This window comes from Eutrigla gurnardus (genome assembly GCF_963514095.1).
Source record: "Eutrigla gurnardus genome assembly, chromosome: 10".
Taxonomy (NCBI): Eukaryota; Metazoa; Chordata; class Actinopteri; order Perciformes; family Triglidae; genus Eutrigla; species Eutrigla gurnardus.
In genome coordinates this window covers 4,714,620-4,737,327 of record NC_139924.1, presented here as the reverse complement: position 1 = coordinate 4,737,327, position 22,708 = coordinate 4,714,620, and the positions used below count along the sequence as shown (strand labels likewise).

Sequence of the window (22,708 nt, the reverse complement as noted above, 5' to 3'; positions counted from 1 at the left end):
TATCTGTTAATGTCATTGTTGTTAACTTTCATTATTAGCCCACGAGTATGATTTGTGGCTAAAGGGGTAGCATAGGCATGTAATGTTAATATTAGCCTAAAGGTTAGCACTCCAACTATAATGCCACACACACACTATTCACACTTCTGATTTGAGGTTTACAGAGGATGACAGCATGGCCTCCAGCTCAGTCACAGACTTTTTATACGCTTTTATAAAGAGAAAATGGAAAACAGGATTTTTTCTGTTGCGACTAGCAGTCCAACTCCCACCCAGTCAATAACAGCTCTCAATATGGTTGCAATTAGGAACACTGTGGAATCGGCTCCCTATAACTCCTAATGATGGCAAGTTGGCCAATGTTGCAGATGATTCCCAACTGGAGCATGGCAGTCTGGCCATAAATACAAGGCAGCGGGTATCATTTCAATTCTCAGGACTAATTTTAATTTCAATTAAGGAGAAAAATGCCCACACACATCATCCCACACTTACTTTGTATTCTCCCTGCCCTCCTCCACCCTGTAGTGTATGGTATATGGTGAAAGGTGTGCGATAAGGACAAAGTCTGCTGGTAGAAGATGATGAAAACTTTATTCCTTCAATCTGATTGCCTTTTTGGAATGCGCAACACGTGTGCAATGTAGTAAATTCAGCTGTATACTTTGCATTAAAATCTGTTGATAATTATTCATCACCAACAACATCGCCCTCCAAAGACCATTCATTTGCTGCCACAAGACAGATTGCATGTGGATTAAAGGGTATGATGGCACAACAGGAAAACATTTTCTCTGGTCCTTTTCTTGGTCTTACTGGTCTCTTGTCGGTCTGCTCTCTCCAGCTACATATATTAAGTAGGTGTTCAACTGTTCCCTGCGTGTAGCAGAACATTTAGATGAGTTGAGGGAACGTGTTTATGCCAAGTAGCTTCCACAGAAGCACTGAAGTGGCCGTTAGATTGATCATGTTTGACAATTTTTGAATCTCCACTTGTTGATTTTATCTGTAACTTTGCCTCCTCTTCCTTCCAGCGAGCGGAAACAGCTCAGAGAGAGACGGAGTCGCTCCGAGAGCAGCTGTCCTTGAATAACCAATCCCAACAGCTCGGCAGCCCGGCCAAGGCCGACCCCAACGCGGTAACATATTTCACTGCTTTGCTGATTAACTGCATGGCTGACGAGAGGTATTGATTGGCTAAAGATCAGCTCGGCTTTTCATGCTAGAGGCGATCAGCTGATTAAAGCTTCAATTTATGGATCACTGTAGTCACTGATCTTAAAAGTCAACATCGGAGTCACCAATGATACATTGGCTTGATGACGTGATTGGTGTATCGATGAAGTGATTTATTGAACCCATTCAACAGAGGTGAGACTGACTGCCACACCAGAGGATCTGCTTCATTGATCCCCCAGTGTTGGGTGGTTGTGATAGGTTGAATAATCACTTCTGTTCATTGATGCAGAGTCGAAGGCCTTTCAAACGATAATCAGTACATTGATCTGATTCTGTCTGATCACTGTAGTATCTGAAAGCATCGGTGGTTTTATGAATTCTTGTATAGGTTCTAGTTTGCTTGTTAGATTAAACTGACGTCCTATTTGGCCTTCAGGAACTGCCAACGGAGGTGACATCCCACTCAAGTCTGGAGGCGGAGCTCAGAGCCAAAGAAAGGGAGACCGCCCAGCTGGTGGAGGACGTCCAGAGACTGCAGGCCAGCCTGACCAAACTCCGAGAGACCACCAGCTCCCAGATCACACAGCTGGAGCAGCAGCTCAGCAGCAAGACTGCCATACTCAAGGTAGCAACAGAACATGTTTTTATTGGAGTCGTTATCTTCAACTATTTCAGCTGTTAATTTCTCACAAGACTATTTCTGTATTCTTGTCTATCCACTGCTTTGCTGTGTATTCTGATCACACCTGTAAATGTATTCACACATTTGCTCTCTCCATTCTGTTTTCTAGAGTTAAGTCACTTAAACGAGAACATGACATGGAAAGATCCAAGTAGTGCTTTTATGATTTGATTAATTTTCATTTCATTGAATCTCTTTATACACAGGAACTGGAGGAGAAACTGCAAAAGCAAGCAGACTATGATGAGGTGAAGAAGGAGTTGAGGTGAGGAACACGCACAGAGTGGTGTATGTGTGTGTGTTGTATGTGTGTGTGTCCAGCACGGATCTATTTATTGCATGCGTTTGATGTCTTTAACGATGTTAAACAAGAGCGTGTCTTCATTTTAGATGTGTAACTCAATTGAGTGACCTTATGAAGGTGAAGCTTGTATGTCTGCTGCTTTATATATTGTCTCTTACGCTCAATGCCCCTCTATATTTGCCCTTGCTAGCATGCTACATGGGACATTTCAGTGTCTTTGTAGGGGGTTCATATGGATTTCTTTCTTTCTCTCTCACTCCTCAGTATCCTCAAGTCCATGGAGTTTGGAACATCTGACTCTGTGCAGGTAAAAGAGGCAGACACAATACATCTTCACATAATGTTGCAGTAATAGTAATTAAGTTATAGTTCCTATATTTGAAGGGAGAGGCTGCAGGTAGGTTATTTTGAAAAGTCTCATTTTAATTATCCGTGCCACCTATCCCGTCCACCAGGACTCATCCAAACCTCTGGAGGTACTGTTGTTGGAGAGGAACCGTAGTCTTCAATCTGAGAGCGCCGCTCTGCGCATTGCCAACTCTGAGCTAAGCGGTAAGTCTTCCTAAATGTAAGGTTATATCAAAGGCTGGGTTCATCAACACCGGCCGGGCTGTCTTTGCAAAACCTTCACTCAGACCAGCAAAAAGTAAAGAATGCTGAATGAAGTGGCGTCCAGTATTCACCGGAGCTTAGATAAGGGTTCAGCTGCTGTTAGGCTGTACGCCTATGAAGAGATTGCATCAGGTTAGCACATTCAAACTGTATGTAAGCCTATAGATTATTTTTCTCTGAGAATACTTAACCATTTATACATGTTTTTGGGAACGATTTGCAATATTGGATCAAAAGAAATGAAAAACCTTCATGATGGCACATAAATGTTGTTTGAGTCTGGCACATCACTGAGAGGAAGAAAATGCGTGTCTTTGAATCCTGCAGCAGGAGGTCAACATGAAAAGTAACAAAGATGCAGCACACAAAAATGAGAACATTATACTCTCGCTCCTACATCAAGACTCTTGCCCTCTGCAACAGTGTTTATGGGTTTGAAATGTCATGGCTTTAGGCTTGAATAGTTGAATAGCTTTGAATTGATTAACATTCACAGTAAGGGGAGCTTACTGTCTTACTCAATCATGTTACGGCCTCAATGGTTATGCATTAGAATAATATTTCTCCCAGCGCTTCCATCAAGATGGATAATAGCAGTTACAAGACTGAGGAAGTATAGTTTATATCTGTTTTTTGGTGAATGTATAAATGTAATCAGTCTGACTATTCAGGAACGAAGTGATATAAGAGTCCGAGTTAGCAGAGCTGTACAGTCTCTCTTTTTGGTGACGTGCATCTGTTTTATGTTCAGCCATAAAAAATGTTTTTCAATTCAGTTTTATTGCTCCATTTTTCCCCTGGATGTATGTTTTATGAACTAAAGGACTATGTTACTGCATCGACAATGGAATAATTCAGTGTTTAGGAACACGCCGCAGTAGCATGGAAGAGGACTCGCATGTTCTATTGGCTATCTAAGGATCATTTTACCCCGTCAGTTACTTCCACTTTGCCTACAAGAGAGACAGGGACTGAGCCCTGGGTCAAGCTAATCTGCCTAAGTGGCACACTGTCAATTGTTTTTTTGTTTTTTGTTTTTTTGTCCTTTTTTTCTTCCAGGCTGTGGCTTACAAGAAAGGTTGAAATCACAAATGCATGGGCACTTTGTCTGGGGGGGTTGGCAAAAAAGGAAGTTCAAAGTTCACTAATTTGAAAGAGACTTGATAAAGATAACTTTTGTTTTTTTTCTCTCTTTTTTTTTGGAACCCCTTTTTTGTTGACTCCCCCATAATGCATGGTGTGTTTGACCTTTCTTGTAGGGTCAGCCGGGCGAAAAAGGACAGAAGAGTCCAAACTGAAGGAGGAGACCATGCCCAGCGACCCCTCTTCCTCGCCCCCTCCTCCCCCTCCCTCTCTACCTTCCTCCTCCCAGCGTCCCCTGTCTCACACTCATACGGACCCCCTCAACACTGCCACCACCACCACCAGCGGAGAAACGCACCCTTTCAGTCCTACGGGCATTGGACAGGACTTCTACTCCCCTGTCTTCCCTCTGGTGGGTGGTAAGATGGCTTTGAACTCCCTTATCCAGCGGCAGCTGCTTCAGACCTTCTACTCCAAAGCCTTGCAAGAGTCGTCTGGAATCCCCAGCGGGGCTCTGCTGTTCACCCCTTTCACTCCAACCCTCAGCTCCATCCCTACCTCCACCCCTGGCTCTGGGTCAGCTGCCATCCCTCTGGCAGCCAGCAGCCCCCAGCCGCCTCCAGCCAGCCCAGACATGGCTCCTGTTAATGGGAGCAGCACGGCTGGCAGTGCCCCATCCCCATCACCCAGCCACTCGGACGCCACCACAGGAAGTATTTTGGACGGGGAAGACATGGACACGGCAGAGATTGCCCGACAGGTGAAAGAGCAGCTGATAAAGCACAACATTGGCCAGCGTGTGTTTGGCCACTATGTGCTGGGACTTTCCCAGGGTTCGGTCAGTGAGATCCTGGCCAGACCAAAGCCGTGGAACAAGCTAACCATTCGGGGGAAGGAGCCCTTCCACAAGATGAGGCAGTTCCTCGCCGATGAGCAGAACATCCTCGCGCTGCGCAGCATCCAGGGACGGCAGAGAGGTGAGTCGGTGTATCTTTATTGTGTCTGTCTGTGCGTGCGTGTGAGTGTGTGTCTTGCATGTGTACAGCCCAGCACAGAGCCATTGATTAGCTTGTCAATAGGGACCAGCATTTTCTTTTTCTTTCCCTTTCCTAACTCCCTTCCTGTGCCACACCTGTGTGTTTTGAGTGAGTTCCTGGTCACGCACTGATCCCAAGAGCCTCTCCGAGCTATCGTGGTCAATACAGAAACCTTTCACACATCAATAGTATGGATCGCTGAGAACTAGGAGGAAGGCAGGGGTACTGTTTACTACGGGTAGATTCGATTCGCCTGGGCCTGCTTTTGTTAACGCATCAGGACATTTCTGATTGAAGATAGTCTCAGTGGTACACACAAATATAACCACCTTAGTCCTAGTGTGTTTAAAAATCAGTTGCAGTTGGTATGCCCCTGTTTGATACTTCCTATTAAATCATTTATCCTTCCCTGCTAGTCGTTTTTTAATAATCACGTTAGAGGTAGAGGTTTGATTCCTACTGGGGCCACAGATGGTGCAGATCAATGCCTTTATGGTAGGATAAAGTGCACTGGATGGAAGTATCCACACATTTCATGTATTTGCAGGGCTATATAGGGTGCCGTATAGTCTAGCAGCAGAAGGAAAAACAACACACAAGTGCTGTAACATAGTGTGTGGTATATTGTTTTTAACAGAGGGCTCAGGCCAGCCCCAGCTTAGCCGAATGTTTCAGGATGTGCCGAAGCGGAGAGCCCTCTCCAATACAGCTTCACACACAGGTCTGTCCCCTTCACACACACAGATTTGAGCACGTTCTGTCTGTGTGGCATGTTTGTGTTGGGGTGAACTGTGTCTATGGCGTGTGTCTGTGTGCGCGCGAATGCGTGTGAATTGACGTTGATTAACTTGCGGGCAGGCATAGAGATACATGTGCCTTGAAGGTAACCGCACAGTTCCAGTGACTTGCGTCAAAGGAGAAGCCAGCATGTGTATTTCTGGATTTTATTGGTAGTTGTTATTCTGTGGGGAGCATTTACTGTATGAACCCTGAAGCACGTGTGCATGTGTGAGCTCCAAAGGGACCAGAGAAATGATGACAATCCCTCCAGTGTAGTTGGCTTGTAGCTCAGTGGTGGGAATGTTGTTCTTAGTGCTGTGTTCTGCTGTAATTATTTGATGTCGTGTGAGCTCCGTTATTGTGCCCTTCCCCTGCTCTGTAGTTGGTTATCTCGGCTTCTTAATCTGACGAGATTTCTCATCTCCTCCCATTCCCTCTTCCTGTCCTACCAGGTAACATTACTGCCCGCGTCCGCACCCCAGAGGCTGGTTCAGATGAGGCCATCAAGTCCATTCTGGAGCAGGCCAAAAGAGAGCTGCAGGTGCAGAAAGCTGGTGAGTCGTAGTTTTCCTCTTCCCCGGAGGACTCAAAGCATCGTAGGTGATACATCGTGGCTATGAGTGTTTTTCTGTGTGTCTCATGATGACTTTTTTTCCCCCTCCCTCAACAGACTTGTCTCATGCTCAACCCTCGTATGCAGGACTGAAAGAAAGGGGTGGAGGGGGCGGCGGATCAGATGAGGCTATCCGCTCCATCCTAGAGCAAGCTCGCAGAGAGATGGAGGCCCAACAGATTGCACTGGAGCCCATCCTCAAAGCCTCGTCTTCGTCTTCCTCAGCATCACTATCTCAGAGGGACTTCCTGAGCTCCTCGCTAACCGCTCCCCTTCCCCCTTACAACCCCCTGGCACTCTCTCTTAAGAAGCCTTCCAGCTCCCTCTTGTCCTCCCCCTCATCCCCATCTCCCATCCTGGACTTCAGCACCAGTGTGAAGAGAGAGGGCAGGGCTTCTTCAGGGATTGACATGTCCGTTGACGGAATTCACAGGCTGGGTCGGAGCTCTGAGGGGTCAGCCCGCTCTGGAAGTTCTGGAGGGGTGGGTTACTGGAGAGAGCAGTGGTGGAGCAACATGCATACAGACCCTCGCAGGGCCATATCCAGTCAGACAGGAGAGGAGAACCACAACCAGGAGGACTCCAAAGAGGTGAGCGAGGCAAAAAGAAAACTTGTGTGTGTGCTTTTTTTCTGCCATCTGTGTATTTATTACACTGATTTTATTCTACAGTGGTTGCATGTCTGAGCCATTCTCCGTCTGTGTGTTTCAGGGAATATTGAGTGACAGTCTGTCTCGACACAAACCGTGGAACAAGTTGAACCAGAGGAGCAGAGAGCCATACCTCCGCATGCAGCCGTGGCTCAATGGAGACATGGGGCAAAACACACACATTCAACAAACGCAGAACCAAGGTAAACAAATCTCACACACACACACACACACTAACACTAACACACACCAGCAGATAGAGTATATGGATTCACACAACCAGCCTCTTTGGGCTAGAGCATTACTCTGAAAGCCTGATTAGAGCGAGTGGCTAGTTGTTACTGTCAGTCTGTCACTCACACAATCCACCCTCCCTCCCCCCCCACCCCTCCACCCTCCCTCCCTTCATCTCCCACCATCCCCCCATCCTCAGTGCTGTGGCAGTGTCAGCCAGCAAGCTGCTGGTTTGTCATGTCATAGACAAGTTAGTGTTGCAGCGCCAGATGGCAGCTCTGTGTGTGTGTGTGCGTGCATGTGCGTGTCTCTCTTTCTCTCTCGGGGTGTAAACAGCAGCTAATGTACACTGACAGCTCCTCATGACTGCTCTCTTCCAGCCTGCTGAGCTGCACAGCAGCACTACACAGACAGAGACAGGGAGATGAAGGAATAGGAGGAGGAAGCCAAAAAACCTTCAAACTGAAAACTTAAGCACCTTTGCTGTTTGTTTAACAGGAATTAAATTAGTTGATTTGGAATGACTGAAGTCCCTCCCAGACCCAGCAGGGAGAGGAGATGAAACTGTGTTTTCTTACATGGTTTCGTCTTCTAACCTGTGTGCTTTTCTCCCCCTGTCTATTCTCCACGAGCAGAGGGTACTCCCAAGACATCAGCAAGCTGCAGCCCTGCCCCAGAGTCACCCCTCAGCTCAGCTGAGGAGTCTGTCAACGGTGTTGCAGGGGATCCACTCGCTTCACAGTCCTCCAGTCTCAAACCTGCGTCTGAGGATCCCTCAGGTGGGGAGTCTCAGCCCGGCACCCCTCTGCCTGTTCCAGGTCATTCGGGTCTCAGCATCCAGGAAATGGTTGCAATGTCTCCTGAGCTTGATACGTACGCCATCACCAAGAAGGTGAAGGAGGTGCTGACTGATAATAACCTTGGTAAGAAACACAAGAGGTGCAGTCTGTGGGGTTTAGTTGGTCCTTCCCTCCTTAATGATGATTTATTCAGCGTTTGAGTCAGTTCTCTGAAATGACCATTTAATTTCCCCTCTCTTTCGACTAACCAGGCCAGCGTCTGTTTGGTGAGACTATCCTGGGTCTGACTCAGGGTTCTGTCTCAGACCTGCTGGCCAGGCCCAAACCCTGGCACAAGCTAAGCCTGAAGGGCAGAGAGCCCTTCGTCCGCATGCAGCTCTGGCTCCAGGACCCACACAGTGTGGAGAAACTCATGGACATGAAACGCCTGGAAAAGAAAGGTGTGTCTGTGACGAGAAATAAATGCACATTCCAACGCAGCATGCACTCCCAAGTATCGAACAAAAGACCCTGACTTCCTGAAATACATCCACAAAAGACACAAGCTGCAGCCTTTGAATTACACATGCACATCTGCACACACAACATCCTTTGTGCAGGACAGCAGAACATGTTGTGCAGATCACAGTCATCTTGGTGTGATGTCAGTACCAATCAGGACTGCAGACATCACATACTGTATTAGTTGTGACAGCTAGGGGACTGCCGGGGGCCTGCTTACTCACAGTCATCAGCACTCCTCTTCATCATCATCATCATCATCACAATAATCACCAGTGTCTATAAGCTTGTATTTTTATCATTTGTCCGCCCATAGGTCACTCTATCAGTACATCATTCTTTGTTCCCTTCTGTTTGCCCGATGCGTTTAAGAATCAGCAAAGCCGAGAGGCCCCACCCTCCTCGCTGCCTCACAGTGACCCTCGACTGCTCACTTGAAGCTCTATGAGAGATGGGATATGCTTTTTTGAACCTGCCATCAGGCACAAGCATCTGGAATCAGTTTACCCTCCTGATACCACAGACTATGCACAAGGGCAAAAAACAAAACTGACCTTACGCCAGTGTGTTTGGAGTTTGAACGGATGGGGTTACTCTCCATTCAACTTTGTTTCAGATTATTGACCCCAAAGTAATGCATCCAAATAGCAACAGGGAATAGTCCTGGCCGACAGCAGAGCCCAGAGGAAAGACACGGACGTGGCTACTAGTCTAGAGTAACCATATTTGACCTCTCACCCTTGCGGTCCAAGCCTGCGAGGCATCACACAACTTTCGGAGTGGTCTAACCTTGCTCTCAGGGTTTTTTCCCTGCAACATTAATATATCTGGCAGCGTGTATTGGAGTTGAGAAAATGTCAACCTCATGCAAAGCTGCCATGAGCTGTTCATTTTCAGCTGCCTGTGCCCCAAGTGAATGGTGCTGCTTGTTTGCTTTAAAATGGAAGAGATGCTTTCATTGTTGGAGTTCCTGAGAAAGACGAGAACCCCACCTAGTGGCCATTGAAGGCGATGGCCGGATTATTTTTTAGAACAGTGTCTGGTGCTATAGGTAACATAAAACATATCCTGGTGGCATGAATTTGCAGAACAACCACTGATCGAGTATTCTTCTAATTAACTAATGACTAACTAAATCTCAAACAGCTGCTCTGTAATAGTCTCTGTTAACTAAAATCACATAATCAAACAAAAAAAATCTGAAATTGTTGAATCTAGCATGATGTATGTATGTTATTATTAATATTTCCTGTATTTATTCATCACACATGTGTTTTTTGAGTTAATAATTTCCCCTTCTCGTTTTTGTGTCAGCTTACATGAAGAGACGACTGAGCTCCTTGAGTGATAACCATTCTGTGGACGTGGGTCTAGTGGGCCAAGATTACATCCAGGGCTCCCAGAGCCCGGGACACCAGCACCTGAAAAAGCCCAGGGTGGTGTTGGGCCCAGAGGAGAAGGAGGCCCTGAAAAGGGCCTACCAGCAGAAGCCCTATCCCTCCCCCAAAACCATTGAGGAGCTGGCCTCCCAGCTCAACCTGAAGACCAGTACTGTCATCAACTGGTTCCATAATTACAGGTCAGCATCTAGAAAAGAGGCGCTCTTGATGCCCTCGAGTGCTCTGTTCTTAAAATGGCATCTGAGATAATTTAAGTAAATCTAATTATATTTCCATATAAAAAATGATCTCTGTTTCTTGTATACACACGTACACATTTGGCTATGTGTGTATGTGTACCAAAGATCATGCTGTATTGTTTTATAAAGGGTTATTGTCTAAGGAAGGGCTTTAGTTCCTGCTGTTGTCTTAGACCAGTGCCCTCCTACATTCATTATGAGATATACAATTGAATATGTGTTACCTGGCGAATTAATTTCAAGATGTTGAATACTCATCAAGTCCCGTGTCTCTATCAGGTCACGTATCCGGCGAGAGCTCTTCATAGAGGAGATCCAGGCAGCTGGAGGGATGGGGCCTGGCAGCGAGGGGGGCTCCCCTTCCCTCCGCGGGTCCAAATCAGGAGAGGGGGACAGCTGTGATGGGACAGAATCTGAAGGCACAGTGGAAACACGCCAAGGACTGGGCCTTGGCCTGGAGGATCACAGGGGAGCATGCAAAGACGACATGGAGGTTGAGTCTGAGGCAGGGGGCTCTAATAACTCCCCTGACCAGTTTGACTGCGCCACCTCAGGCTTAGGCGGGCCAGGCTCCAGCTGTGGACAGGGAGGACTGGGGCTCTTCAGCCTCACAGAGGCATCCTCCAGTGGCTCTGCCTCTAGTACTAACATCCCAGCCTCTGGCCCGGCCAGAAACCCCAGGGACAACAATCTGCGCAAGAAGAAAGCAGCCAATCTCAATAACATCATCCACAGGCTGGAGAAGGCTGCCAGCAAAGAGGATCCCTCGGAGTGGGAGTTCTAGCTCCTTCTGACCATCCTTCATCCCTCTTGTCTCATAACCTCACGACCTCTAACCTTGGACCCCTCCTGCTCTGTTCCAGTTGGAGAGTGGACACAGCCAAAGTCAAGCTCAGCAGCCATTTTTATTACATAGAAGCTTTCCCAAAAGAGGAAAGAAACAAAGAGTGGTTGGCAAAACCCTTAAAAAGAAGATTTACTGAATACCTAGAAGAACAAAATAAGAGAACGTATGTGTCTCTCCGTTTTTTTAAAACTGAGTTTTGTTTTTGTACTGAGAAAAGCACTTAGCCGTCCTGCTGGCCTCCGGCCCTGCTGTACCTCCCCCTATCACCAGCCACTGGTGCACCAGACTGGTTAGTCCTGAGCTGGGGTCTGACCCACAGCTGGGGTTGAAACCTGGACTCAGTAACACAGGCAAGGCCTGACACAGCAGTTGTCACAGTGATAGACACTGATAGATGATAGATAGAGACAGGAACTCTCTTACAAGAACTCTCACTTTCTTAAAGGAGATTTTTTCCGCTCTTCTTCTCACCTCCCAAGTGTCCACAAACCTCCCCTCACTCAGTGAGACGCCTCATTTTTCACACTGTAGAGTGACTGTTACAAACCCTTTGCCTTTTTCACTCACTGCGTGTGTATGTATGTGTGTGTGTATGTTAGGGGTTGTGTCAGTGTGCACCTGTTTGTGTGTGTAAACACACCCGGAAATGGTGTGGTGTGTCTGTGTGTCTGTTCTCTTCTCAATGGCAGCATGTTTTCTTTTTTATCTCACTCCTACACTCTTAAGAGGGTAGTGGAAGGCCTGCCGGCTGAGCTGCCATGGTTACTGATGTAAGAGAGACGAACTTTGACCTGTTGTGTCCCATATCCTATCCTGCTGACAGCCATGTGATGGCCAGAAGGATCTCTAATTCCTCACAAACACACGCACTCATCTGAAGAGGAAGGATGGAAGGAACCCTCCTTTTGCCTCCTTAAACCCTTCTTTTAAGGATGAAGGATGATCTCTTTTTTTTATATTGCAATTTGGTTGCCAATAAGAGATTGCACAGTCTATTGACTCTAAAGAGTACAAAATAGGGAATTTTAGGAAGCATTTTTAATTAGTACAAAATAAGAACAGAAAACAAGAGAATAAAATGATACTGTTTAAAAAAAAAAACTAAAAAAAAAACCTGAATTAGAATGGAATAATGTTGCGTTGTTGAAATACGATACAATGAATTCACGTAGTACTGTAGCTGTCTGACATGGTGATACAATACGTGTCTCTTGTTGTTTTCGGTTGTGCACGTCACAGCTTTCACTCAGCACTGGACCTGCTGGGTGTGTGTGTGTGTGTGTGTGTGTGTGGGTGTGTGTGTGTCTGCACCACTGACAAATTTTCTCTGTTCACAAACACACATCTTTTTATAGGCCAAATCAGGAAGAGAGTGTGTGTGGGTGTGTGTGTGTGTGTGTGTGTGCGTCTTGTGTGCATTTGTATTTGCCTGCATGTCAGTCAGGGTCGAGGTCAATTCACTCAGAATTACATTTAAGAAGTAGATTATCAATAATGAAATTCTTGTCTGAAAAAAAAGGGTTTAGTGAGTAAATCACAATGTAGAGTACCTGATTAATCCGTACGTTCTGTTGATTGCCATCAAAGTGAATTCACCCCCACCCTGGTATGAGTAGTTCCCACTCTCCTCCAGTCCATCCTGTATCCAGGGATGTTTTGCATTGAATTCTACTGTATACACTACAAATTATAAGGCATATCACCTCCTCCCTGTCCCACACAAGCCCTCAGTGCCTGTCAGCCTACTGCCTCCCCTTCTTGTGTGTGTGTGTGTGTGTGTGTGTGCGTTTGCGTGGGTGCATGTACACACATGCCTGTAAATACATGCGTGTGCACAAGTGTGTGGGAATGAGGAGTGTTCAGTGTTTCCAATGCGTGGGGTCATATTTCTTATCTACTTGCACACACTACTAGTGCACAACTGACACCCTTCTTTAAGCTGTTTGATGCGTTACCATTACATTAATCTTCTCACAAAGTAGTGTAATACTATGATTTACTGTAGCTTGGTTTTATTGCTATTTTGCATTTATAGTTTGGTTTTTATTCTGCTTATTTATAGGTGCTGTATTTTTCATTTAATGTCTTATCATTTGAGTTGTCTATTTTTTAAGGGATTATACTGTTCCTGAGGGCAAGTAACATTTTTATTAGACGTATAGACTGCCGGCAGTATTGGTTAATATTTACAAAGATGTGTACTAGTTCTCATTTGTTTGTATATTCATGAATCCTAAAGTTTAGTGTCATTTCAATAGCTTTGAAAAAAAAATGTGTTTGCTACAGTTCATGCTCCCGTAAGCATTAAGCTTTTACCACAACAGTTATGCTCTTAAATTGCTAGCTAGAGAATCAAAGGACATATCAAGATCAGTGAATATATGATAGCATATCTCTTTTCCTGTTTTCTATCCTCCGATAATGTTTTTTTTTTGGCTGTTTCTTGGGCAAGCCCAACACTAACGCTCGGCAGGGCATTCAGCTTCCTTTAGATAGAGGTTGCCCACTCGATAATCCCATTAACATAATTTACACTTTGTCAAATAGGTCAAAATGAAATTACCTAAACTTGAAAACACAAGTTAACTTGAAAGAGGTCATATCTGCCAAATTGAGATTAGAGAAGTGTACCAGCTAGCAGGGGTGCTGCATCAGATTTGAACAGAGAGCCAGCCTATGATTATGCAGAATTTATATTGCAGTCTGTAACAAAGCACTTATTAGGATCCTTTTTGAAGACTTACTTGGGACAGGGTCTGTAAACACTACAACGGAGTACGATCCCAGGGTCCTGGGAAATGTATGCATTTTTTAAAAGTGGTTGTGAACCAAGCACAGACTCTTCACCGCATCCTAACACTAAAGTCAAACCACAAGATGGCTGTACCCATGTTTTCTATACGATGAACTGTATTCTTATACAGTAGCCCCTTATTTCAAACCACCCATACCTATGTGACAGAGAGGGCCGTTGTCCTGTACAGTTGTAGATAGAATGAGCAAACACCTGTTTTGGTTTCCATCCAAAGTCTCCTCAGTCCATCCGTAAGCCTCCCCTGTCCTTGAATGTACATCCAGATATTATTGCAGCCGGTCAAAACATACTGACAACCTCATTGCACTGCATTAAGATGCTTAGTTGAAATTGGATTTTCTGGTGTATCTAATAATTGTAAAAACTCCACAAACATTGGCGCTTCCTGTGGACGGCTGATGTGAAACATCTGTCTTCTGCAGAATACCTACCGCCTTCTGCTGGACTGCTTGGACGGGACAACCGCAGTGTGTTTCATGGTGATGAGTAGCTACTGTAAAGAATATAAGCACTTAACCCATTTGCCATTTTATAGCCAGATCCATCAACTCACCTAAACCACGTGAGATCATCAGATTTGTGCCTTTAACTGCCAAGCAGGGCACCAAACTAGTGATGTCATTAGATGTAGACGATTTCACCTGACTTGTTCATAATATATATCCCACATCTTGGCCCAAATTAATTTCTCATACACTTGTTATTGGTACTTTTAAAGTGGACTTTTCTCAGCTCTCTGGAGAAGGGTGTATATAATTCCTGGAGTGCAGTGGAAGAGTAAAAGGAGAGAATGAGCTTGTGTATCCTAATGACTGACCCGCAGACATGTATCGGTCCGGGTCTTATTTCAGACAGTTGTTTTTCCCACAATGCATTATTTGACGCTGTACATAACCTTGACTAGCAGCGAAAGGCCAGAGCATTGAATGAAGGAGGAAGCATGCAGAAACAGCGTACACTGTAATAACACTGAATTTATTCATAGGGCATTTTGTATTTTTCTGTTTGTGTCAGGTTTGCTGTGACATTAATAATGGCACTACAGGTATTGATAATGACGTGTGCCAATTCAAATGGTTATTTGGAAAAGAGACGTGTAAATACAGTCGATCAAGTAGCTATTGATTCACTATTGTCACAGTATGCTTTTGTTTGAAGGCAGGAGGAGAGAAGGGACGATTCAGGACTTTTCCATGATCCACAGATATTTTTCTACAAATTTAAATCAGATGATTCTATACACTGTTGAATAACATTGTAAAGGTGTAACAGATGCTGTATATCATATCATGTTTTCTGAAGTCGTAAAGCTTTACTGTATGATCTGTTGAAGTAGTGGTTATTCATTTGACATATTAGTTGTAATGGAAGCCTGAACAGCAGCACTGGTCACCATATTCAGGAAAAAAAAGAAAGAAAGAAAAACCTCAGATGTTTTTTGTAATACTTTTAGAATATATCTTATGAAGTGGGTTTTGTAAGGAAACACTTTCCGAATCAGTGGTGCTGTAAGCTGTATGCATAGCACACTCAGTAATACATACACACATAATACAGCACAATACACTCATCCTTTAAACCCCCCTCCACTTTACTTGCGTGCTTTTATTTTTGTTGTTGTTGTTACGCTCACCTCTCACATTGGCTCCAGCTAATTTTTAAGTCTTAAACCATTTTCTCGTATCTCTTCAGTTATTTCATGCTTGACTGTACACTTTTTTTTGAACACCCAGAGATGGACTCTGGAGCGATTTAAACATTTCAGTGAATGCTCACAAGACTTAAAAGAGGAAGCAAAAAGCCAAATAGTGAAGTAGTTCTCCACCTCCGTTGAAAGGTTGCTGACAGTTTTCTGAATGTTGCTAACCTTGTGTCGTCGCTTCAGTTCACCCATAGCTTAAACCACAGTATAGTCTGACAACCAAATGACCTGGGGAGATCTACACCCCCTCCTTTTGGAAAGCTTTAAGATGCTTGTTGAGGCTTTAGCGAGTTCAGAGTTGTTTTTAGATGATTTGTCCAACCTTGTCATCAACAATGTGGAAGTAATAATTCTCCTAACTTCTCCCACTGCCTACGTTGTGAGTGTGTGTGCGCGTACATGTGTGTTGTAGTACAAAAGGCTGCATGACTGTAAAGGGATGGTTAAGATGTTTTTTTGAAAGTTGTTTCCCCAGCACTTCTGTCACTCCTGAGATGCTTTTTTCTCCTTTCGGGGTCTCCCTCCCTTTCGTTTTTCCTCATGTATCATTGTTTCTTTATCTTTCTATTTACTAAACGTATCATGTTGTTTGTTCTCAGCACTGTAAAACAGTCCCTTCTACAACATTGAAAAGCAATATCACTGTATGAAACGTTCACAATGTATTTGTTATGATTGACATTTGATTCATCATTATTATTCACATGCACCCTAGGTGTGATAATTGAAGTAAATCTCTTTTATACAAATACTAAAAGTGTGCTGTGTTAGTTTTTTGTTGGGGTTTTTTTTCCTGTTGCCAAACATGTTTGCAATATCTTCTTGGAAATGTGCTTTGTTGAACACATGGATGGTGAATAAGTATTCTCAGAGAAAGAGGTTAGAAAGCCAGGGAAGGTGTGTAGTCTGTCAGTCAAATTGTGGATATTGGACTGCTTCTGCCATTTACAGCCTCCACAGGTGAGTTATTTTGGGAACTATTAATACAATCTAAAGACATCTGAATGAATAATAATCAACACACGATCCGCCTTCTCCCCTCTGCCCTCAACAGGCCGTTATGCAGAGCTGCAGGTGGAGTTTGCGTCTGCAGTGCGGACCAGCGCCGAGCAGAAGGACCTCATCCTGAAGCTGGAGCAAGACCTGAGCACCGTCCAGGCCATGTCCTCCCTGCCGCGCCCCGACGCAGACGGCTCCGAGGTCAGCAACATGGAGAACATCCCGGAGCCCATCAAAGAGGCCTCGGCCATGTTTGCTGGTATGTCCAGTGTGCATTTTACAGTGGGTTAAGGGACAGGAGTTATACAGCACTGTGGATGTAATCTATTAATTTAAACCTTAAAAGGCTCATAGACAAAGCAAACGATGTACTATAGCCATGAAGGCAGTGAACGTCTTACTCGTTTTAGTTGTCTTCCTTTTGTTTCGTTTTTTTCCCTTCTTACAAAATCATTCTGTCTTCCCTCTCACTCTGAGACTAACACGTTTGAATGAATGAACCAGCTTTGAGGCTTGTGTGAAACATCCTCATTGAACGTCTTCTAACAGAGGCGACGCCCTGTAACGTGGTGTCAGTCCTCCCCTGCAGACGTCACAACTTCTCTAATTGATATGAGCTGGAGCTCTGTGGGAGGCCTGTCTGTCTGAATACTGCACACCCTCCTGATTAGAGCCATGAAAGTGTTTCTTTCATGTGACACTCCAGGAGTCCCAGGTGTTCTCTACAGCTGGACTGATACTGAATGTCTGCAAATAAGACAAATTAAACTACAAAATCAGTTAAAATGGCCACAACCATATAGAAACATACAGCATATGTGTGTGTTAATAGAGGAAGTGAACGGTGCCATTTATTTGTTTGTTTGTTTCTCTGTGTGTCCTCTGCAGGTTCAGGCGTGGGCGGCCATCCTGAGCTTCCTCAGGGCCAGATGGACTCTCTGCTCTCCATCATCTCCAGCCAAAGGGAGAGGTTTCGCTCCCGCAATCAGGAGCTGGAAGCTGTGAGTCATGATCTCTGTCTCTCTCACACACACACACACACACACACACACACACACACACACACAAATACACGCTGTCTGTTTCTAAGAGAACTCATTTCTCATGTCTGTTGTCTCTGCCCCCTGCAGGAGAATCGCTCCATGCAGCAGACCATGCAGGCGCTGCAGAATGAACTGGACAGCCTGAGAGCAGACAACATCAAACTCTACGAGAAGATCAAATTCCTGCAGAGCTACCCTGGCAGAGTGCGTGCGTGTGTGCGTGTGTGCGTGTGCATGCGTGCGTGCGTGCGTGCGTGCGTGCGTGCGTGCGTGCGTGCGTGTGTGTGTGTTAATGAATGCACATGTGTGATGTTTCTTATATTAAACCATTTAGCAGGAACATTGAGATCTGTGTGTTTCTCTGCGCTGTAGGCTGGAGGAAGTGACGACACCGTGATGCGCTACTCCTCCCAGTACGAGGAGAGACTGGATCCGTTTGCTTCCTTCAGCAAGAGGGTACAAGACACACACCTTAAACACACACACACACACACAACTCTTCTCCTAAAGTGGAGCTGATACGGCATTCCTAGAATGTCTGTCTTTGGTGCGGTGACGTGTTCCTGAGAGAAGCAGGATGTTACACAACGTTGGGAGGATCTCATGAAATTGAATTTCCTCTCTGAAACTATCTGCTATCTCTTGGTCCGTTTTGTTACTTGTTTCTCTCGCTGTCACACAATTGATGATGGCATACAAGCAGCGAGCCTGTTGGTTTTTGCAGCTGAGTAAGAGGTGGATAAAGCAGCAGGAAAATGAAATGAATAACATAATTTAGAGGGAAGGTACCCCACTTTACTTCCCAAAGACAGTGTGTTGTTGTTGTTGAGGCCTCCTCTGTTTGCAGGAGCGTCAGCGCCGATACCTGAGCCTCAGCCCCTGGGACAAAGCAACTCTGAGCCTGGTAAGCCTCACACACACACATACACACACCTTTTTAGATCATTTTGGTTGAACCTCTTGACTAATCCTCCGGTTCTGTGTCTCTCAGGGTCGTGTGATTCTTTCCAACAAGATGGCCAGGACCGTGGCTTTCTTCTACACCCTGTTCCTGCACTGCTTGGTCTTCCTGGTGGGTCTCCTTTCTAACCCTGAAGCAGTCGGAGTCTTCAGACGCATCATCAATGGGTCGTTCTCCTAAGCTGTTTCTAACAGAGTTTCTTTTTGTTCAGGTGCTGTACAAGACGGCCTGGAGTGAGAGCATCGGCAGAGACTGCTCCGCGTTCTGTGCTAAGAAGTCAGTTTGTTCATCTCTTTTTTTCAGAATGCCAGTTTTATCATATTCCCAAGCAGCTGATGCAAGTTATTAATTTTCTTAATTTCTATCTTACTCCCAGGTACTCTGACCACCTCCACCGTTTCCATGAGAACGACCAAAACCTTTAAGATGATTCGATATTGAGCAGCATGCAAAGGTTTACCTTATTACTCCCGGTGTAGACGGAGCTTTCCTTTTGTTTCTGCAGTAGCTAGGGTCTCCACTAGGGGGCGGTGTACGACTGTAAATCAGTTGATTGATTCATAAACAGGTTCTCCTCATTTTAATTTCCTGATTCTTGATCTTTAACCAGTTGCGATTAATATAGAAGTCTAGTGAAACGCTAATGTACGGCTCCTTCTTATACTCTAATATAATACAGATTTAATGATGTTGAGATGTTTATCTTCCTGTACCAAAGGGACCACAGCAATCGGGTTATGTGTTTTTTTTTCTGGGTTTAGCTGGAATTAATAATAATTCGATAATTTAATCAACTAAGACAAAATTGATGTATGGTTGTGGGAAATGACTGTGAGTAATTAGGTTAATGTTATAATGGTTTGGAGCGTGTGAAGGTGGATTCTTAGAGGAGGAGGTTTGGTGGTTGAACAATATATCCAGTTTCCTAGTTATTCGTTTACTAGTCAGTCCTCTGGGTTTTTCCTGACAGAGATCACCTTGTTGATGTTATGTGCTGAGATTAAGAGATGAGTTACTGAGTCCATCATCCTAATATTCTTCTCCAAGACGGATGACATCACTGTGCATGTTTACCTGCTTACTTCTTTCCTTTCTGACTCATAATGCAGATATATTCCAAATAAAGACTATGCAGAGATTTTTGTCGCATCATTTTCATTCAGAATCGTGTCATGTCAGAGATGTGTGTAATAGTAAAGATTTCAATGTATGGATACCTTCAGGTTAGCGTACAGTTTGTTCTCTTTATACAGAATCTATTCATGAGAATAGTTTTTGCACTTTGCAGCAAAGTTGTTTCACTTTATTTGCCGTTTAGGGATTAGGCTCATGATATTCTTCTAACATGTATCATCTCTGTAATCATCAAATATGCTTAAAACTCTTCAAATAGCATTTAATCAGACTGGCATCACTTAACATTTACTTAAGAAACTAGTATTTGTATTGTGCCAGAGGTCCTCAAACTTGTGGGAAGTGTAAGGAAGTGAACCACTCTGTTGTACTGCACATTCCTTCATCATAGTACATAGTTTATCTCATATATATATATATATATATATATATATATATATATATATATATTCTCTAGAGCACCTAATGTGTATCAATATGAAGCTGAACATGGTGCCAATTAACTCCATTAAGTCCTGTTTAAGGAACGCTTTCTGAAAACGAAGGTGCTTCTTTTTATGCCTCCTCGCTGCTGACAGACGTGGCTGGAGGTTGTGTGTGTTTAGGTTCTCTCTCTCTCTGTCTGTCTCTCTCTCTCTCTCTCTCTCTCTGTGTCTCTCTCGCTCGCTCGCTCTCTGTCTCTCTCTCTGTGTCTCTCTCTGTCTCGCTCGCTCGCTCTCTGTCTCTCTGATATTTTTGGACACACACGGATGGAAACTGCAACTTTTTAAATAATTAAACCATAACCCATTTTTCAGGTGTTCCGTACTTCCACGTCTCAATGCTTAGTTAGTTTTGGTCTTTGCAAGAGAAAAGTATAGACTTTAACCGGCTTCTCCGTTTAAACAAATAGTGATATTACTCTAGTTTTATAAGACAAATGTGGGCTGGTAGCACTCAGTGAGGAAAACCCTGTTTAACAGCTGAACCAAGAGGAAGAAACATGGAAACTACTGACTGATGTCTGCTCTGAAACACACACACACACACACAGAGGGCATACACGTGCTGATTGGTGATTGGAGCCTCAGCAGTCCCACTGATGGCTGCCTGCGTTGGAGTATGACTGAATTGGACTGCATTTTTCATGAGAGGCAGCTCAGCTCAGAGCCATTAAAGACTAACGAGACGAGCAGGCCACACACTTCCTCCTCCTCCACCTTGAGAAGCTTTCTGCTTATCAATCACAGCAGACGCTGAGCAATCTCAGCACAATTACAGCCTCGTTCTTCAGCTCCGGAGCAGCGTTCACCTTTAACCCCAAACCTTGGATTCACACCTTTTTTTCTTTTTACTCCCCCGCTCCTCTCGCCAGCCTCCATCTTTCTTTCCTCCTCCCTTCGTCTCGGCTCCTCCAGCTGCCCATCGACGGCTCCATAAATATTAACAGCCTCCATCTGCAGAATAACAAAAGTCTTGAGTAAGCCTAATGGCCCCAGGTTATTTGTTTTACTACAGGGGTCGGTCACTTCACATGCTGGTCAGAGAGCTGCCTTTAATGACATCATACTGGATGGGACAGCATTTTCCTTTTTTTGCAAAGTCATGTTTATTTTGAGACTTCCGTTGTGCAAAAGTTATCATTGAATCTAACTGTTTGGAGCGTAAATAGAATCTAATATGGGATTATTCATTTCCATTATGGGTTCAGCAGAGGGCAGTAAAGTTGTTCTTTATTATGAGTGTAAATTATTTAGCGGCCTCTTCTGACTGTAGACCCTCTTGTCTGCGTCCGCTTCTTCCTGCATCCCCTTATTCATATTCCCTGCTGTGTTTATTTTATGGCATAAAGCATAGAACTTATGCTTTTTACTTTTAACAGTCATAATGACACATTCAGGGCTGCAACTTTCCTTCTCAATTCATTGATTCAGCTAAGAAATTCTCCCACTAAAGCTGAAAAAAGCAGGAAGCTCCCACTGAGGTCATGTCTTCTCTAACATTTCTGTTATATATATATATATATATATATATATATATATATATATATATATATATATATATATATATATATATATATATATATATGTTTATATATGAACCAACATTTGACAGACGAAACCTATTTCTACTGATCATCCATTATCAAAACCACAGAATGTTGTCTTTCTTCATGACTTTATTGAAATTGTTGGTTTGTTTTTCGGTTCTCAGTGTTTTCATTGGAGCTGCAGATCATCCTGTGAGAGAAGACTTACGTAAACACTGCTTTAGCTGGGAGAGTGAGATTTTTCCTTCTCCCAGTCTTCCCTCCCATTCAGACGCATCCTCCTCGTTCATTTCTCTGTGGCTGTAAAATATCTCATTCATTGCATTCAGAACCAAGACACCATTCAGGATTTCTCTCCTTTGTGTCGCTAGCTCAGACGTAAACTGTGGAGGACTGTTGCATGGATACTGTGTGTGTGTGTGTGTGTGTGTGTGTGTGTGTGTGTGTGTGTGTGTGTGTGTGTGTGTGTGTGTGTGTGTGTGTTGTGTGTGTGTTGTGTGTGTGTGTTGCTAAGGGAATTTGCGCGTTGGCGAGGTGCCATTCATTTTATTTGGATAAACCATTCGGTCATAATCCCCTTTGGAAATGTCTATGTTCCCTTTCTCTCTTTCTTCCTTTCTGTCTGCATGCGGTCGGTTCACCCCCCCCCCACCTTCATCTCCCTCCACCCTCCCCCCATGGGTGTTGCCATGGAAACAGGCCTCCTCTGTCAGGTGGATCCACGCTGAATGCTCCCCTGCGCTCTGATTTGCTCTGACATCGTCTGGCTGAATCACTCGGCCACGTGATCCCGGATCAGCTAGTCCGGATGCTGAATATGGACCCGGTCTCTCTCTCTCATGACCCCCCACCTCTTGAAGCCCCCCCCCCCCCACGCTGCCTTCCTCTCACCATCATCTGGGTAAAGTGATAGGAAGTGATGGCTGGATTTAGATCATTGCAAAGAAAAACCGCATAACACGACAGATTCCAGTGATTTAATTTACAATCAGCCTCATTTCTAAATATAGAAATCCTGATGTTCAGTTTGGGCTAAATTGCTAAACGACACATTATCTTGTTAT

General features: G+C 44.5%; 1 protein-coding gene across 5 annotated transcripts in view; it reads left to right on the top strand.

Moving 5' to 3' along the window:
* cux1b (cut-like homeobox 1b) overlaps positions 1-19,619 on the top strand; it is a 58,467-nt gene extending 38,848 nt beyond the window's left edge. The window contains exons 10-23 of one of the 5 annotated variants that reach the window (XM_084019714.1): positions 1,035-1,139; positions 1,616-1,804; positions 2,068-2,126; positions 2,430-2,472; positions 2,621-2,717; positions 4,037-4,837; positions 5,535-5,618; positions 6,130-6,231; positions 6,348-6,880; positions 7,002-7,143; positions 7,810-8,097; positions 8,226-8,414; positions 9,790-10,054; positions 10,394-13,774. In XM_084019714.1, coding sequence (XP_083875840.1) covers positions 1,035-1,139; positions 1,616-1,804; positions 2,068-2,126; positions 2,430-2,472; positions 2,621-2,717; positions 4,037-4,837; positions 5,535-5,618; positions 6,130-6,231; positions 6,348-6,880; positions 7,002-7,143; positions 7,810-8,097; positions 8,226-8,414; positions 9,790-10,054; positions 10,394-10,898 — 3,402 coding nt within the window. In that variant the 3' untranslated portion in view covers positions 10,899-13,774. Of the gene's footprint in view, positions 1-1,034; positions 1,140-1,615; positions 1,805-2,067; positions 2,127-2,429; positions 2,473-2,620; positions 2,718-4,036; positions 4,838-5,534; positions 5,619-6,129; positions 6,232-6,347; positions 6,881-7,001; positions 7,144-7,809; positions 8,098-8,225; positions 8,415-9,789; positions 10,055-10,393; positions 13,775-16,532; positions 16,737-17,365; positions 17,479-17,607; positions 17,725-17,892; positions 17,977-18,367; positions 18,425-18,511; positions 18,593-18,692; positions 18,758-18,857 lie in introns of those variants that run through there. The other 4 variants (XM_084019716.1, XM_084019715.1, XM_084019712.1 and 1 more) reach the window with 4 other exon arrangements.
* The last annotated feature ends 3,089 nt before the right edge of the window (positions 19,620-22,708 follow it).